The sequence below is a fragment of the Alligator sinensis genome, unplaced genomic scaffold (assembly GCF_000455745.1).
Source record: "Alligator sinensis unplaced genomic scaffold, ASM45574v1 scaffold2083_1, whole genome shotgun sequence".
In the NCBI taxonomy this organism is placed as follows: Eukaryota; Metazoa; Chordata; order Crocodylia; family Alligatoridae; genus Alligator; species Alligator sinensis.
This window is the reverse complement of record NW_005843661.1, coordinates 15,957-33,554: the sequence shown is the minus strand read 5'-3', so window position 1 is coordinate 33,554 and position 17,598 is coordinate 15,957. Positions and strand designations below refer to the sequence as shown.

The window sequence follows — 17,598 nt, the reverse complement described above, 5'->3', positions numbered from 1 at the left end:
GCCATCTTTGTCTGCTGAAATCAATATTTGTTGTTGTTGCTGCTGTCCTCTTGCCAGGAGCTTTCGGAGCAAAAGAATGGGGTGAATATTTCCCCCTGGCAGCAAACTTTACAGCCATGCTAAAGAACTAAAACTTCCCAAAATGCCTTGGACTCCAGGACATGCTTCCTGGCCACAGCCTAAGGAGAAGAAAATATTAGTCACCTTTTACATAATAGTCTAGAGATTCGAAAATTTTAGTCAGGAAGTGTGCTCTGGCTCTCCTCAGCCTGAAGGGCTCCATTTCCCTCCTCAGGGAACCCACCAAGCCAGAGACAGGTTGGGAAGAGGACTCTCTGCCTCTCTTGCTGAAGCTGCTTCAAGTTAACCCCAGCTTCACAAAGGCACCTCACTCAGGACTGTTCCTAAACACAGAAGAAGTATGGAATTTCAGCCAGCCCTCTTTCCCCAGCACTTTTTATTTAGGTATCTCCTGTTTAGACCCATCAAATCTCCCCATTTAAGGTATACAGGACACAGGCACCCAACTTTAGTTTATGATTTCTCTTCCTGATATGCTGAGCCATGCCCCTTTGTAAATCTTGCATTTACTTTAATTAATAGTTATAGGATTACTAACTACTATATGTATTTATTATTTATAATTATTAATACAAATAATATATTTATATGTTGTCATATATTGATATTGTACTTAAGGAGCTAAATGTTTGCATGGTTCTTAATATTCTACTTTTGTTTTTTCCTTTGGTAGTTTTAATATTAAAAATTGAGTTATTGCGCACGGTCTACTCCCATCTACAGCTGACCAAGTTTTCAGACAAAGGAAGTTATAGGGCTCATATACATGCCACGATTTTTGCCCTTTCGTGCACTGCAACTGTGTGTCTGTTTGCACAAGCAGGATTTCCTGACACTTTAAAAGTCTTTCTTGTGCATTAGACTAAAACTCCTCAGACAGTTTCATTTGGTTTGCCGGAAATTAAAGCTTCACATCCATGGATTTGTTATGTGCAAACGCAAGGCACTCAAAGACATGTATTGAGCCTCTTTATCCACCAGATGACACTGCAACTTTTTTGTAATTCACCCCTTCAAATTGCTTTCACATTCAAATTGCTTCCATTTTTTAAAACTAACATGCCTTGGACATAATTTATTTATTTTTTCTTGTGTGGTTTGAGAGCTTCCTGCTTCCACGGCTGTGTGGAAGGGCATGGGCATGGGGTGGATGGGAGGCCCTGGGCCAGGGGGGCAGTGCTGGACTGTCCCATTGTCCTGTAGCACCTGCCAGGGACCCAGTTTACTTAGTTTGAAAACCTATTGTGTGTAAACACAGATGCACCACTCCAAAGCTTAATTAATTTGAAAACCTAGTGCATGTAAACACAGATGCAGCACTCCAAAATAAACAAGTTTAAATTTTATCAACCTATTTAATTTAATGACAATTAAAACCCTTGGTGTGTACAGGTGGTGGCTATAGACACCTGATACTCCTCAGCCACAATAACACTGTATTTGTGCAAGTGCACAGGAAAGGAAGAAAAGAATGTTCTCTGTGCCCTATCACACAGCTATGAAGATTTAGCCACCAGGTGGCCTAAGTGTACCTGTTTTTCAAATGAGTCTATACTTGTGTATTGTATATCATAAAAGGATAGTTTAAGAAAAAAAATGATTATTCAGTTCCTCCATTTTAATAAATCATGTATTAAAAACATACGAGTTGGTCCAGAGTTTTCCCATTTCTTGTGTTTCAGGTCTTCCATTTTATAGCTATAGCATGAAAATTATTGAAGCAAAATGGAGATTACTGACTACTTTATGGTAAATATTTCCCAACTACAAAACCTTTGCTATTCCCACAAGCTAATGGCAGTAAAAACATAATTCTCTAGGAAGAAATTATGCAAGTAAAATCTGTGGGGCCCAGCTTCAGCGTGAAAAAGATCCTTCCTGAACTGCCACCAAAATTCAGAATCAAAAACAAATAATGAAAATAAATAATAATAAAAAACAAACAAACAAACAAACAAACAAAACAAACAAACAACATTGGATTATTGATCATTGTTAATTTACTCCAGGGAAAACAGCCAGAAGTTTTCCTGATATTTTTTATAACTATTGAAGTAAATGTTAAATATTAAATCATCCTCCATACTTTGAATAGAACATGATATTTTCTAATATGGGTCATATGTATCAAGCCCTCCAAGGACAATAGGAGTTTCTTGCTATTTCACAGACTAATAAAGCCAGTAGAGATCACTGTGATCATCTTGCCTGACCTTTAGGATTAATCTTTTTCCTCCTCTCCTCAACAATAGGAAGTCAATGAATATGTTATTGATTTTATTTAAAATGTTCTTGTGTGTGCACAATCACTGACTTTGTAGATATGAAGATCATTCACAAGTCTAGAATTTCTACTGGTAGATGAGATCTACTTATGAGCTAGCCCTATGTAAAAGACTCTTTTTCATATAGTACCCAGAAATTTACTAGCAAGAAGTGAAACAGCTATTTTAAACTTTTTATAATTTCCTTTCATTTCAAAATGGATTAATATATCCTATACTAAATACTAGACTATAGAGAATGAAAGAATAAATGGGAAAATATCGCGAGAGAAGATTTGAAGAAAGTTTTGAACATTAGTGAAAAGCAACTTAGTCCATGTGTAGTCACTTATTGCATACATAGTTACAAATGTTATTCAGAAAATAGATATGGGAAAGGTACATAAAGTTGTTCATCTGTTATCATATGACTTTGAAACAATGATGAGGAAATGTACTTCAGCTATAAAACATGCTACCTCTAAATAAACTCAGCTAATATGATTAATACAGTTTTATAGACTTTATTGGAATTTATTTAAATTCAACTCCTGTGAAGAAGGCCAGTGAACATATATTTTCTCTGACACTGCAACAAAATCCTGCTCTCGTAATATAAGTAGAATTGTTTTAAAAAAAAAACACTACACCACACGTATTTTACTGTCTGTCCCTAATCAAAGTGCTGTGTAATATTTTAGAGAAGCTATAGGAGAAAGCTCTTATTTTGCCAGAATACAGGAGCTAAAAGTGTTAGAAGTAAATATGCATTTTCCTTAAGCTTTCATTTCTTACATTCTGCCTCTATAAAGACATTTTCTTGACCCCCACTTGTGCAAAATCCCACTCATTACACTGGAAATTTTAGTGTCAAATGAATAATTAATATAATTGTGAGGCTCAATCCTAAAGTCCAGTCTTATCTAGAATTTAAGTGGTCAGAATTAGCTTGACTTTTTCTACATAAAAAACTGAAATAAGAAAATCAGGGATTGAACCTAGGACAGTGAGATCTATTCATTTAATAGGGAAAGTAACTGGACTTACTTTCTCTTAAAAAAATGTTCGTATAAATTGGCATGGACTTACTAAAGTCAAAGAGATGTATCAGTCCCTGTGAGGATCTCACTATATTAGGTTAATATATATATTGGGTCCTTCTCTTGACCCCTTTTTGCTTTACTCTGATGTTTCTAGAAAGGTCAGGGATAGTCACTATACACACATGTATATATATATAGTGACTATCAGTAACGTTTCCAGAAACATCAGAGTAAAGCAAAAAGGGGACAAGAGAAGGCCTACCAGGTCTATACTACCTACTCATCTTACCTCTTTACATATCATCTTTATAATAGAAGATGTGTAAGATGTATACCAACTTTAGGTAGAAGGTTAGGAACTAGAGGGATTAGAAGTTAGTAATAATCTTTAAAAGAGCCAGTGAACTGATATCCAGCCACAAACAGAATGAAAGATCCTATCTCAAAACCTTTGCTAAGTAAAATTTGACATGCAGAGCCAAAAACAAGCACCAGAGTTAAAAGAGCAATGTACCTGACCAGTAGCACCGTGAGAAAGCGCTGCACCTTGTGACCATGGAACATTCAAGTCACTAAGAGGTTTGTTCGATGCGGTAGGATCAAGAGATGTACTGGAGGACTGGAATATTGTATGCCCGTAGCTCCCTATAGAAGGCGGTTGAACTTTGTTTCTGGCAATAGTTTCTTCATCTTCTTCACCAGAGTCAGTAATAAAGATAAATTCAGCCTTAAAAAGGTCGTTCTCCTGCATTTTTCTTTTGCCTGTGTTATGCCCTTGGGGCTGGAAAATCTTTTGGGTGCTTTCTGGGTGAAAGGTAGATTTGCTGTCTTGCTGGAATTGACTTTTGAAGGCCAGGTCACCAGAACGTATGTGAGACTGCAAAAGAGGCTAAGATTAATTTAAATCCATTGCAGGTTATTTGTTCTCCACAAAAACATAAGAAATGTTTAGTTTACAGTCTGGGTTAGCACTGTGCTACCAACAGTTGAAAAAATAAGTTAAAAACTCCCAGCCCATGTTGTGAGGGAGTGGCAGGTTAGCAGAAGCTGGCTGTTCTACTGCCCAGCTTCCCACTCCCAGCATCCTCCCTCCCACCAATACACTGGCTGATACACAATGTCTGTTTCAAAGGGAGGCACGCGTTGCATTTTTCCATGTAATGCAAAACAGAAGACTCAATTGAATATGATAAATAGGACTTGATGTTTGGAATAACACTGGAACTGGAAAGAGGGAGGGTGGTGTCAAGCAGAATGAGCTGTAGGGCCAGGCTAAACCAGCCATGATAGGGCAGGAATCCTGACTGTGGGATTCACAAGAGAAAACAATACCCATCACAACTGTCTGACAGAGAAATCTGGGGCAAAACCAATATGTGGTAACAAAGGACCTCAATCCAGGGCATTCTCTGAAGAAGAAACAAAAGGAACTGAGGTTAGAGAGATTTACTGTACATTTGAGTGCAATCATTTTAGAACAAAGCCTAATTGTTCTTTATGTTCCGCATTTTTCAGTTTCCAATATTTAACCCCTCAAGTGCCCTGCAGCTGTGAGCCCATATATTGTCCAGTTGCCCAATAACTGAAATTACTAATATATTTTGTTTTCCTAGAGAGAGGGACAAAACAAAAGAACAGATTTACCAGGTACTGTACAATAAATGCTGTGTAAGGGCCAGCTATGAAAACAGATCATCACTGACTGCAACTGAAATTACTGACACTTAGCTCTTTTAATAATAAAACCATCTATCTTGATAGCTAAATATTGATTTGGATGCCTCATTTAAAAAAAATCTTTTCCAGGTTCTATGCAGTTTGGAAAAGAGAACAAAAGATAGCATGAAGATGTTAATCTTGCACCATGCATCTAATGAATGTTGTCCGCATGCTGGAACAAGACAGAAACATCAGAGAATCCTTTCCTGACTTAATAAGAATAGTACTAATAGTAAATAAGTACTAATAAGGCCAAAGAGTGGAACATGGAGTTAAGCAACTATATTGTGTTCTGAGTACTGTATTAAAAGTCATATCTTCTCAGACATGCTCCTTATGTGCCTGTGCTCAACCTATTTTTAGTATCACACTATTTAATTAAAAATGTTCAAGGAACTTGAGACTTCCTTCCATTCAGTTCAGATGACTATGTCTAGGACAGGACATAATTTCCATCCCTGTATGGCTCTGCCTATTTACATGGGAATATAATAAAACTGCACTCCTGTCTATATGCCATGCAAGGGCCTCCAGGTGCAAGATCAAGTGAGTGTTATGAAAATGAATTAGTCAGCCTGTAAAATAACACAGAATAAAACTAAAGGAGAAGCGGGGAGGAAAAGAAAAATATTTCCCCATGTAGTGTATTATCAGCTTGTAGAATTCGCTTTCACAGGAATTACTGAGGCAAATGTCACCATATGATCATGAAGCACATTTGTTCTATAGTAGCTAAATCCAAAAGTTACATAGGATATTGGTTTGCAGAGCAATTGAAGTAAAAAAGAAATGTCCTCCTTTTTTAATTGATTTTTAATTGCAATGCAAAAATCAGAAATGCCTATCTATCAATTACACGCACATCAATTTGTCCTCAGATTAATAGTAATTGCTCTTTAAATTGTGTTTAAAAGATTACCCCAGTTAGCTAAAGATACCTGCTTCCAGTGGCATCCCGATTTTAAGTCAGGAGTTTCTTTCACAAAGTCATGAAAGCTTTCAAAACAGAGAAAACTTAAGTTGACCACAATTGGACATTATTATGCGTGTTGGCCCCTTTATTTGAAGTATGAAATACTGAGCGTTGGCAGGACTCTGTGACCAACTACTGATGGATTTCAGCGAGAGAATTCTACTCATCCCCCCTGTGTAAGTCAGGACGGGTTTTTCCCTCATGTGCCAAGGTCATATTGTTACATAATTGTCAGAGCCGATTACACAGACTGGGTAGGGTTTGTTTCATGTACAAACTCCAGCACAAACAGACTACTGAATTGCTTGTTCCATTGCCTCCTCTGATTCTATCTATACAGTGTGGTTTCAATGGTGGTCCTGGAATTTACAATCAATTATCAAGAGCAAGGAGACTGAGGAAGACCAACAAGAGGGGTCCAGGAGGAATTTTTTCAGGACTTCTAAGTATCAACATAAGTAAATATGAAATCATACCTTATTTATAATTTCTTGTCTGGTGTCGGCGTTTGGCTCTTCTGAAATTTTCACAAGGAATTTGGAGGCATCTACAACTTCAAAGTGAGTTGGAAGTTGTCCAATATATGGAACAAATGTGAAGGTCAAGGGTTTGCTTCCAGATTCACCAGAAGGGACCTACAAAATACATAATGAATTCACCTTTTAACCTGCATAGAGATCAGCTCTGCAAAAGAAGAAAACATCTGTTCAATTCTTAGGCGTTACCCAACATAACATCCTCAACCTTTTTGATTTCTTCAGTAGTTATATTAATCACTGGATGTTGTAGACTAGCAATATATATTCTCTATAGAAACAGAGAAATTAAGATTTTTTTTGTAAAAGAAGCTTTATGTCCTGAACATCACTTAGTACCACCCTATTAATTGCAGTAGACTTGCAGAATGTGCGCCAAGGGAATATTTGGCCTCCGGTTTGATGTTTATGCCAGAAAGAGATGAATTCTGCTCACAGTCAGTGTGCATATATAGCAGTGTGACATGGAATTCATATCAACATGTCTGAAAGCAAAATATGGCTCTAAAGCCATATGTGGAGTTGCAAATGAGTAGCCTGAAAACTGCAAAAGCTGTTGTAGAAAGAAGCTTTCAAATTTAGCAAATGAAAAAGGGACTGTGTATATGATATATGCTTAAATGGAACCACAGTCACTTCTCACACCTTTGTCATAAGGAAGGTTGCTTCAAGTCACCCAAAGAACCTTGTCTGCCATTGAACTGTACAAACACTTGATCTGTGAAAAATAATTCATGGAACAGAAGAAAACCAAACATTGTAATTTTTTGCGATGGTGCAAGTGTCTACAAATTACACACTTCCCAGAGTAACTACTGACTCAGAGCCAACATCAATGCTTCAAGGAGATAGTCCCAGGATTGCAGTATACTCCATTCCCTTACCTTCCTTACAGGCCCTTCAGTTTTATAGGCCAATTATATGTCTGTAGAGGGGGAGACACAGAAGCAAGGAATGGCTCACCTTCTCAACCCACTGAAAATTCTGTTTAGGGTACCATACATATGGATTGTGCAGGAACAATGTAGAACAAGATCAAGAGAGGATGAGCAGTGTGTTTTGCTTCCCACCACATAACAGAAACTCTATCTGAAAAGTCAAACAGTGGGAAACCTTTTCATTGCCCTCTCCATTTACTGAAATCCTCTTTCATGAGGACATATCCTAGCAAATGGAGCCCTTCTAATGGAGCTGTCCTGTCAGAAATTTGGATATAGTGTTGCAAAGAGGTTTCTCAGGGTAGGTGTTGACTCTCAGAACCCCAAAGAAGGTCATAACACCATGGATCTCCCTAGATCAAGTCCCACTGATTTTGACCTATTGGCGATAGTGGCTCAAAACACATCCTTTTGAGACAAGACTAAGGAATTTATGTTTGCCTAACTTCAGGCAAACTACTAATCCATCTTTTGGACTGAACCATAACAAAATAATTGAACTCTATTGCTTTTAATTTTTCCCCTGCTCATTTATTTACATTCAAACAGAAATTTGTGCATGACAGCTGTAGTTATGCTCCTTTGTAATTTGCATATGTTAGCAAGTAGCAATTTTAGAACACAGAGAAATACATTTATGTGACTCATGGAAGCCAGACTAGGTCTGCAAAGCTTCTAGAATATTAAAAATGATAACCAGGGAATTTCAAATTAAAAAAAAGATGTTGGTTTTCATTTAGACCATTCAATATGGAGAGTGTCCAGAGGAGGGCCACTCGCATGATCAGGGGCAGCAGTGCAGGCCCTACAAGGAGAGGCTATGGGACCTGAACCTGTTCAGCCTCCATAAGAGAAGGCTGAGAGGGGATCTAGTGGCCATTTACAAACTAGTCAGAGGGGACCAGCAGGCATTGGGGGAGTCCCTGTTCCCCCGAGCACTCCCAGGAGTGACAAGAAATAACGGTCACAAGCTGGCAGAGGGTAGATTTAGACTAGATATCAGGAGGCGCTACTTCACAGTCAGGGCAGCTAGGACCTGGAACCAACTTCCAAGAGAAGTGGTGCTGGCTCCTACCCCGGGGGGCTTTAAGTGGAGGCTGGATGAGCACTTCACCGGGGTCGTTTCACCCCAGTCCTCTTTCCTGCCATGGCAGGGGGTCGGACTTGATGATCTGTCAAGGTCCCTTCCGACCCTACAACTATGAAACTATAAATGAACCATAGGAAGTCTTGCAGTTTTGTTTCCCAGTAGGATAACCTACTGATAGAGCAGTGTACAAATATTTGAGGGGTTGGGCAGGTGCCATGCAGACAACCTGCACTGCTGACAGCCCACAGCTAGGCCCCCCTGGGAAAGTCCTGCTCACAGTCCCCTCTTCCTCTCTCCCTATGGTAAGGCTTTGAGAAAGGATATCTGGTTAGTTATAGGCATATGAATTTCTGTTCCTGTACCCTGCAGTAAATCCCAACCCCTCTCACACAAGGCAATGGACCTTGGAGCTACACCCGCACCCCCTTGACTTCCTGACCCATCTTGCTGGATACTTAAGGAGATCTGGCATACTCATCTTGTAGTGATACAACTTATGCTCATAGTAGTACACAGCCTCCTGCGCTGGGCTCTGGAACATGCACTCCCAAGTATGACCACTTACCAGCACTTATGGCCATCAGGCCTCATGGATCCAGTTGATGACTTCCATGTGGCTGAGGAAAACAAGGCCCTACTGGATACTATTCACAGTGGGGTGCTCTGGGAGCACCTCCAGACTGTCAACTGGCACTTCAAGGCCCAGGAAATGAACAATGATTGGAGAAAGCACATCATCTTGGGGAACCTGGAACACCTAGCAAGGGCTGCAGAACTTCTGCATGTGCTGGGCCACCTTCATAGAGATCATCGCCGAGTTGATCCCATACACTGAGCAACAGGATATCATGCATAAAGCCTCCCCTGACTCCAGCAAAACACAGAGCCAATCACTATCTGGAAACTCACAACGCACTATAGCCTCTACTCCAGTTCAGTGTGCAGAAATCCATGACCAAAGTGGCAGTCCTGGAGGTCTGCTTGATCATGTAGAGTGTGCTGGCAGACTATGTCATCTGCCTCAGTAACCTGTAGGACCAGTTTCTGCTAGATGGGCTCCCCAACTGCATCTGGGCTATCAGTGACACCCACACCCCCATTCAGTGCATGCCTCAAGGCTCCATCAGCCACAAAGTCTTCTTCTTCACCATGCTGCAAGGTATTGTGAACCACCACTGGTTTGGGAACATCACTATCTATACGAGGACCAGGAAGAGTGGTGGGTAGTCTCTCTTTCCACAGCAGGGGGCATGGAACAACCTTGCCCTGATATGGTAAATGGTGTCTCTCTGCACATGGCATCCCCCAGATTCTCAGGGGTGGAGGTCCATGGGGGAACAGGTCCATGTTCTGAGGCCCTCAGCAATGTGGATGGCATTGGGGTCTGCATGTTGACCACAAAGCTGTCAGAGGTCTGCACCACGACCTGCCCCTCAATGCTCATAAAAGAACAGGTCGAGAGGTGTCAAATCCAGTTCTATCTCCAGCTTTAGGGTAATTTCTGTTACCTGCTTCCCATCTTCATTTCAGTGGCAGAAGTATATACAATGTTGATACTATGCTGATGCACAGCCCTAGTCATGGCCCTGCACTCTCATTTCCATGGCATTCCACAGATTTCTTTGTTCCAGTGGCTCTTGCAGAGATCCTCTTGATTTTTCTCAACACCCCCGAGGGCAAGGGAGTCCCTGACCTCTGCCTGGTTCCAGTTACTGGTAGGGGAACAGGCCCTGCCATACTGCATGGTTGTCACTGTGTGGGTGTGGATGTCACTGCATATTAGGGCTTCTGTCCTCGATTTGATTTGGCAGAGATTCGGCCCGACTCAGTGGCTGAATCTCCAACTCTGAATCGAGTCAAAGGACCCTTTAATCTCTCCAAATCAAATCAGAACCCTCCAAATCAATTCAGAGAGATTCAGCAATTCAAATACAGACAAAACTTTAAATGTTTTTTCTACGTACCTCTAGGTAGCAGATGGCTTGTGAATGCTGTGAGTCTGGGGCACATGGAGTGTCCCACAGAAGTACTGGGGGCTCCCCAGCATGCTCAGCAGCAGACCTGGAAGTGAACCAGAAGCACATCCAATCCACTTCTGGGTCCACTGGAGAGCACATGGGGGGCCCTCCCTTACCCCCCTGGCTCAGCGACTGGTGCCTCCTATGTCTGGGGGGGGGGGGGACACCTGGGGTCCTCCCATGGCCAACTGCTGAGCCAAGGGGATGCAGAGGGGGTGCTCCCAGGTGGACCTGGAGGTCCATTTCCGGGTTCACTGCTGAGCATGCAAGGGGGGCCCCCATGCTCCTGTGGGATGGTCCATTTACCCCAGCATCACAGCATTCATGAGCCATGCCTGGTACCTCAAAGTACATTAAAAAAAAAATTTAAAGCTGTCTCTACCTCCAAATTGCTGATTCTCTGAACCAGCATCGAATCTTGAGATTCGGAATAAGCCAAATCAAATCAGGGACAGTGATCTGAATCAATGAATCAAAACACTGTCCCTGACTCGGACTGAATCTGAATCCAAATCGAATAAGGTCCATTTCACACAACCCTACTGCATGTGTGTGAGTCTAGGCCAGGGACGGGCAATTATTTTGGGTGGAGGGCCACTTACCGAGTTTTGGAAAGCCATCGAGCGCCGCATGACAGGCAGCCCAGGGCAGATTAATATTAATTTTCTAAGTTTTTTAGGGGCCCCACAGGCTGGATAGAATGGCAGGGGCCCCACAGGTGGGATAGAAGGGCTTGGCAAGCTGCATCCAGCCCGCAGGCCGCATTTTGCCCACCCCCGGTCTAGGCACATGGGTCTCTTTCTCTCCAAGTAGGTCTAGATCTGGTCAGGTTTGTCCTCCACTCTGTAATGACCCAAGCCAGTGTCTGCTCCCTGCTGACCCAAAGCAGCCTGACCCTGCCCACCCAAGCCATGAGCTGGCCCAGATCAACTTTCTGCTGACCCAAGCCAGCCTGTCCCTGCACTCCTTGAACCTGAAATGCCAGAACTGGTTCATGCCCAGTGGTGGTGGGGCCAAGCTGGGTTCAGTTCTGTTTGTGTCAGCTACAGTAATGGGGGCATGTGTGTGTGAGTGTGGATGTAGGACTGGGTCTGTGTCTTGGAGGCCTGGTCATATGGAGGGGACACAGCTGCCTCAGTACCCTGTGCTTCCTTGCAGCCCTTGGGCACAGTGCAGGGCTGGTGAAAGAGGCTGGCCTTTCTTAGTCCCAAGGCTGTAAAGGGGAGGAGTTTGCTCTGTGCTCAGTTAGAGCAGTGGAGTCCATCCTGAGTCACAGACTGTCTCCCTGGAAAGTGGGAGGAGGTGTGGACAATGCATGGCGAGATGCTGGAGGGCTACAGACTATACAAAACTGAGAAAGATGATTAATACAAATGTAGCCCATCAGAATATGCTCTGCAGTTTAGGATAAGACCTCTAGTCTACAAAACACAATCAGAACAATGATATATTTGGCCAGCTCTAATTCCAAGAGTAATGTGTTAAGTAAAAATGCTGAATACAGAGATGTCTGCAAAAATATAACCTCACAAGTCACACTTGGCCCTTTTATAGATGTCTTACTACATACTATAAAAATTCTTCTTGCTTTCAGATACAGGTTACAAAGGGACAAAGAAAATAAATAGATTCATTGCCACTTAATAGCAGCCAGCATAGCTGCCTGTAGCCAGGCTAAAATCTTCCACAAAGGTAGAGAAATAATGTACACTGGGAGTTCTTGGTGGTATTTTTGCTTCAAGGAGTTACAGTGTGTCCTGGAATTTACAATACAGCTCACCTTTCGTTACATAGTGCATGTACCTTAAATAGCACAACCTGGCCCTTGCTTTTCATGGATCAGAGCTGTAATTATTAAAGCCAAATGGGTTCCTTAGTAATTTGTTCCTGCAAACTGATAAATATGCAAATTATCCTATTAACTAGTCATGTGCATAAATTTAGGTGTGGCCTTGTTTTTTCACAGGATCAGATTGGTAGAATACAGTCTTTTTTGGTAAACTCCGTGCTGAGGTTTTTTGATGGCACTTTTTTGCTATGAGTGCAACTTCTGAAAATTGTATTTCTTTAGCTCTTTTGTGTTTTACAATAACCCTGAATAATTTTTCAAGAGATGATAAATGTGTAAAGATAATTTATAGAAACTTACAAGAAAACTTTTTACACCCTGGGACTTTCCTGAGCAAATATTTATGATCTTATCTGCAATTACCTACTCTCAAAGACATCCATCAGATTAGATCGCCGTTGAGTGAGCTTTTAAAGTTGACATTGTCCATCACAGTCTTATAAAGCACCAGAATCTGAACTGAAACATCATGTGACCAGCATTTTAAATATTCTTTTACAGCAAGTATTGATCTGTGATGGTACTTTCAAATTCCCACCCGAGTTAAAAATAAAGATACCATAATACCCTTGCTAGCCGACACTTTTTTTTGCTAACAATGTGCTTTCGTATCTGCCCACTTATACTCAAACTTATTTGACACTTGACATCAAATCTTATGATCAGATGTGGAGGTAATGGACTAATATTGAATAGAGATATTATTAGGTAGCTTTCAGTCCTTTCCTTTACCATGGTGTTATTCTGTGGAAGATGCTATTGCATCATAGCAATGTTAAAGACATACCCCTTCCCAATCTATTTCACTTTTATTGAAGATTATAGAAAGGAAAACTACAATTAGAATTCTTTCCTGTAGGTGGAAAACAAAACAAAAAAAAAAAAAAAAAAAAAAAAACAAAACAGATTGCCATATATTTCACAGGTTAGAATAAAAATTCATCTATTCAAAGAACCTTGCCTGCCACTTCCTATTGATTCATTCAACTAACAGCAGCATATAAAAACCAATCATGAAAACCAGACTAAGTAATACTAGCAGCAGGACTACAAGAACTGTAATAAAACTAGTTAAACCAATCAAAAGTGACCAAAAAAAATGAGGTTGACATCAAGTATTTGATGAGAAGCTGAGAGCTATGGGACTCTATAGCCTGGAAAAGTGCAGGCTCAGGGGTGATCTGGTGGCCACCTATAAGTTTGTCAGGGGTGCTCATTAGGATATCGGGGAACGTATGTTCACCAGACCGTCCCAAGGGATAACAAGATCAAATGGTCACAAACTTCTCCGTGACCGTTTCAGGCTAGATACAAGGAAGAACTTCTTTACTGTCTGAGCCCCCAATGTTTGGAATTGACTGCCACCGGAGGTGGTTCAAGCACCTACCTTGAACACCTTCAAGAGACATTTGGATGTCTATCTTGCTGGGATCCTATGACCCCTGCTGACTTCCTGCCCTTTGGGCAGGGGGCTGGACTTGATGATATTCTGAGGTCCCTTCCAGCCCTAATGTCTATGAAATCTATGAAGGTGGGAAAAATGAAGAATGGTTACAACCAAAAAAAAAAAGGCTATCTTTATTCTCTACAACTATTAATCAGGAAAATTCAAAATACTTGATGTCAACAAGACTTAAGTGCTGTCTAAAATTTCAGCAAGTGCTTTCCTGAATTAGGGTTCATATCATAAACTGATTCTTGAAAAGAAACATTAAATCTTTTCCCTAAATTTATCTTGTATTTTTAATGGCCATTCACAATCATTGGAACAACTACAAAAAATTAGTGGGAAAAATTAGACACTACTTTTCAGAATAATGAGAAAAAAGGAAAAATACAAACTCATCAAAAAAATGTAAAGTTACAAGGATGGAAACAATAGAAATACATACAAAGAAAGAAATAAGATGCACTCAACTTTTAGATTAGAGAATTTAATTAATTTACACACACACACACACACACACGCCCATTTCCGTTACTGTACTTTCCTGGCATATACTCCTATTTCTTTGTTCGATAAAAGTGTATAGGATGGTAATCTACATCTATATTTACATTAATCTTGTAAGGTCCCTAACATCTATGACTCTATGAATCTATGTAATATATGGTATAGAATATTTTTATTACCAGTTTCTCTGGATTCCACAAGTATATTTGCTTCTCAGATTATAAACACCCCCAAATTCACCTGAGCTGTATTGTAAATTCCAGGACATATTGTAACTCCTTGAAACAAAAATTCATTGAAAACTCACTGCAAATTGTTGTACCTTCAGAACACACAAAAACAAAAGAATGTATTCGATGGCTAGACCATATCAATACACCCTAGACCATACTTCAACCACTGGAATTGGTCATCAGGCAGAAAATTTGTCCCATAATGACTATTTCAGATAGTGTTAATTAAGTACTTTTGTGTTCTCTCATCAACTGTATTCTCAATGAATAAAAATGCATAGCTTTAAATGTGTCCTCTTGTGTGGTTTAGGTCTTTGAACAATATTTGTGTTTGATTTAGTTGGCAGTCTTTCTATGTAGTAATCACACTGGAAGGATGAAGGCTCTGGCTGACAGGTTGCTTAGTAGTCTGCAAGAAATGATTTCCAAGGCCTTCCTTTCTATGGGAGCAGTTTGTAAACAGGTTTAATACATAGTTAACACTACATATTTGTCATTAGCCCCAGCAAAAGAAATTAATGTGTATTAATTACTTTCTGTATTACCATAGTATCTAGGATTCCTAGTTATGGAACATAATGTTATTGTGCTCCCCTAATACAAATAAAAAATATAAAATTAGAACTTCATTTTTCTCTCGTTCCCTTCCCCTACTCCCCTTATAATTTGTGCAAATTTGTGGTTGGAAATTAAACTGAGACCTAGTGTCAGAGATTAGTTCTTCTGGATTTCCCTCATGACCGAAGGTTGTTAACATGAAATTGACTACTGTTGTTGAAATAATGACCTCTTCCAGCTATTTGCTAAAGTAATCAATTCTAGTAATAGCAGAATGGCAGCTTAGTGGTATTGTGTCAGAAAGTTTAAGTATTTTAATAGCAAGCGTTTCCTCTTGTGGTTTTTAAAGGGAGAAAAAGCAAATGCATACATCTAATATCACAGTAACAAATATGTTCATCTTTTCAGATTAATCTTATTATATAAAGTGTCTGTTGACAGATATTATCTATTGTTCTGAGTGCAGGTACACAATTCCTCATCCTTAAATATAGCTCTGCCTTGCACAGTACATTAAGAGTTACGTTTCTGAAATACACTTTCTAAAATTTGGCCAACCTCCATCTAGGCTACATATTTTGGGCATACCTCAGAAGGAATCATACCCAAGAATGAAATTTATATATTTCTGTAAACAAAGGACTACTTTTACCTGTTACTGCAAGCACATTTATTTATTCATCATGTTCCAGATAATTAGCTTTTATTAGTTAAGCGCATATAATTAAGCAATGTACAGCAATGTTTTCACAAGATACCATATTAAAGAAAATAAATTAGTTGGTCAATGTGCAGTATGCACTCTGATTTAGCTAAGAGTCTGTATAGCTAAAAATGACTGAAGCAGATAATCAGATTAATTTAGGACTTGTCTATATTATGTCAGTGACACACCAGAAAGCATGGGGCTGATCATGATCCGCTTCTCTACATCTGTTGATGTGCTGCAGAACTGGAAGTGCTCCAGTAAGACTGCTTTGGATGTGTTCCCAGCATCCAGTCTCAAGATGTCAGTCTCCCACAATCCTAGGTGGGAGCTCATATCCTATTTGCCCACACATTGTTATGCTGATGGTTATATGACCTGTCTGAAAGACAGATCCTATATCATCTGTGGTGTCTTCAGCTGATGTCAGGGAAGACAAAGCATGAGGAACTATGGAAAGAAGCATTGCTAAAAGGGGAGAACAGATTTTGTAAAGCGATGACCTACAATTCCTTTGGCATTATGACACAACATCTCGTAATGCACCACTCAAATGTCCTGCAGTATATTGTACTAGAAAGTGACTTGGGAGTGGTAGAGACAGCCTCAAACCTGAGGGCTTGGCCTGCACAGTGCAGCCACTCACCCTGGCCTGTCTTCTCTCCAGCTGACCATTCAAGTGGAGCAAGCCAGCCAGAAACCTCCATCCACCCACTCCCTGCCACCAGTGTGGGCCAAGGTCAGCTGACCAATCTCTCCTCTTATATAATCCCAAGAGACCTAGAAGAGGGAGTTTCTGGGCAACAGGGTTCAACCTTTATGTAGACTGCCTTGCAGTTCCTTATGGCTTGCACTTCTACCTGCTATTCACTTAATCTCTTGGCACCCAACTGGGCTCACCCTCTTACTTCTTGCTCTGCTTGAGGGAGTGGGGAGGTGTCTGCAGGGAAAAAAGGGGTGGGGACATTTCACTCTATGTCAAAGAGCAGTACATATCCTCGATGACCAGGATGGGGTCAGAGAAGGGGAAAACTGAGGCACTCTGGGTAAGAATGCAAGGGGGTCATGGGGAAAGGGACTTGATAGTGGGCATCTTCTACAGACCACCTCACCAAAGGGGATGAGCTGGACCTGGAATTCTTAGGTCAGCTTACGGAGGCTGTAAAGTCAAGGGATAGGGTTGTCATGGGTGACCTAAACAACCCAGACATCTGCTGGGAGGAGCAGTCAGCCAGGTCTGACCACGCACGTAGGTTCCTAGCTGGGATATAGGACCTCCACCTAACCCAGGAGGTGCATAGTCCCACCAGAGGAAATGCCTTGCTGGACTTGGTCCTTGCCACAGGCGACAGCCTGGTGGGGGGGGGTCTGCGGGTACTTGACCACCTGGGCGACAGTGATCATCACCTGCTGGAATTTACTATCCAGCACAGGGCGATGAAAGCAAGCAATAAGGCAAAAATCCTTGGATTCAGGAGGGCCGAATTCAATGACCTAAGATTACTAGGAGAGGCATTGGGGTCTCAGAGCTTCAATGGCATGGGAGTCCAAGATGGGTGGTTGTTCCTCAAGGAGACAATCCTCTGGGCTCAAAGGGAGTCAGTCCTAATGTGTACCAAAGTGGGTAGGAATGCTA

The 17,598-nt window shown here is 40.9% G+C and overlaps 1 protein-coding gene across 1 annotated transcript in view; it reads right to left on the bottom strand.

Annotated features, from left to right (window-relative positions):
- The window catches only part of LOC102381454 (muscular LMNA-interacting protein-like), a 36,645-nt gene extending 29,321 nt beyond the window's left edge, over nucleotides 1–7,324 (bottom strand). The window contains exons 1-3 of the mRNA XM_025195628.1: nucleotides 7,262–7,324; nucleotides 6,557–6,715; nucleotides 3,903–4,277 (exon numbers count right to left, since the gene is read on the bottom strand). Of these exons, the coding sequence (XP_025051413.1) occupies nucleotides 3,903–4,277; nucleotides 6,557–6,715; nucleotides 7,262–7,270 (543 nt within the window). The 5' untranslated portion in view covers nucleotides 7,271–7,324. The remainder of the gene's footprint in view (nucleotides 1–3,902; nucleotides 4,278–6,556; nucleotides 6,716–7,261) is intronic.
- Nucleotides 7,325–17,598: the final 10,274 nt, after the last annotated feature.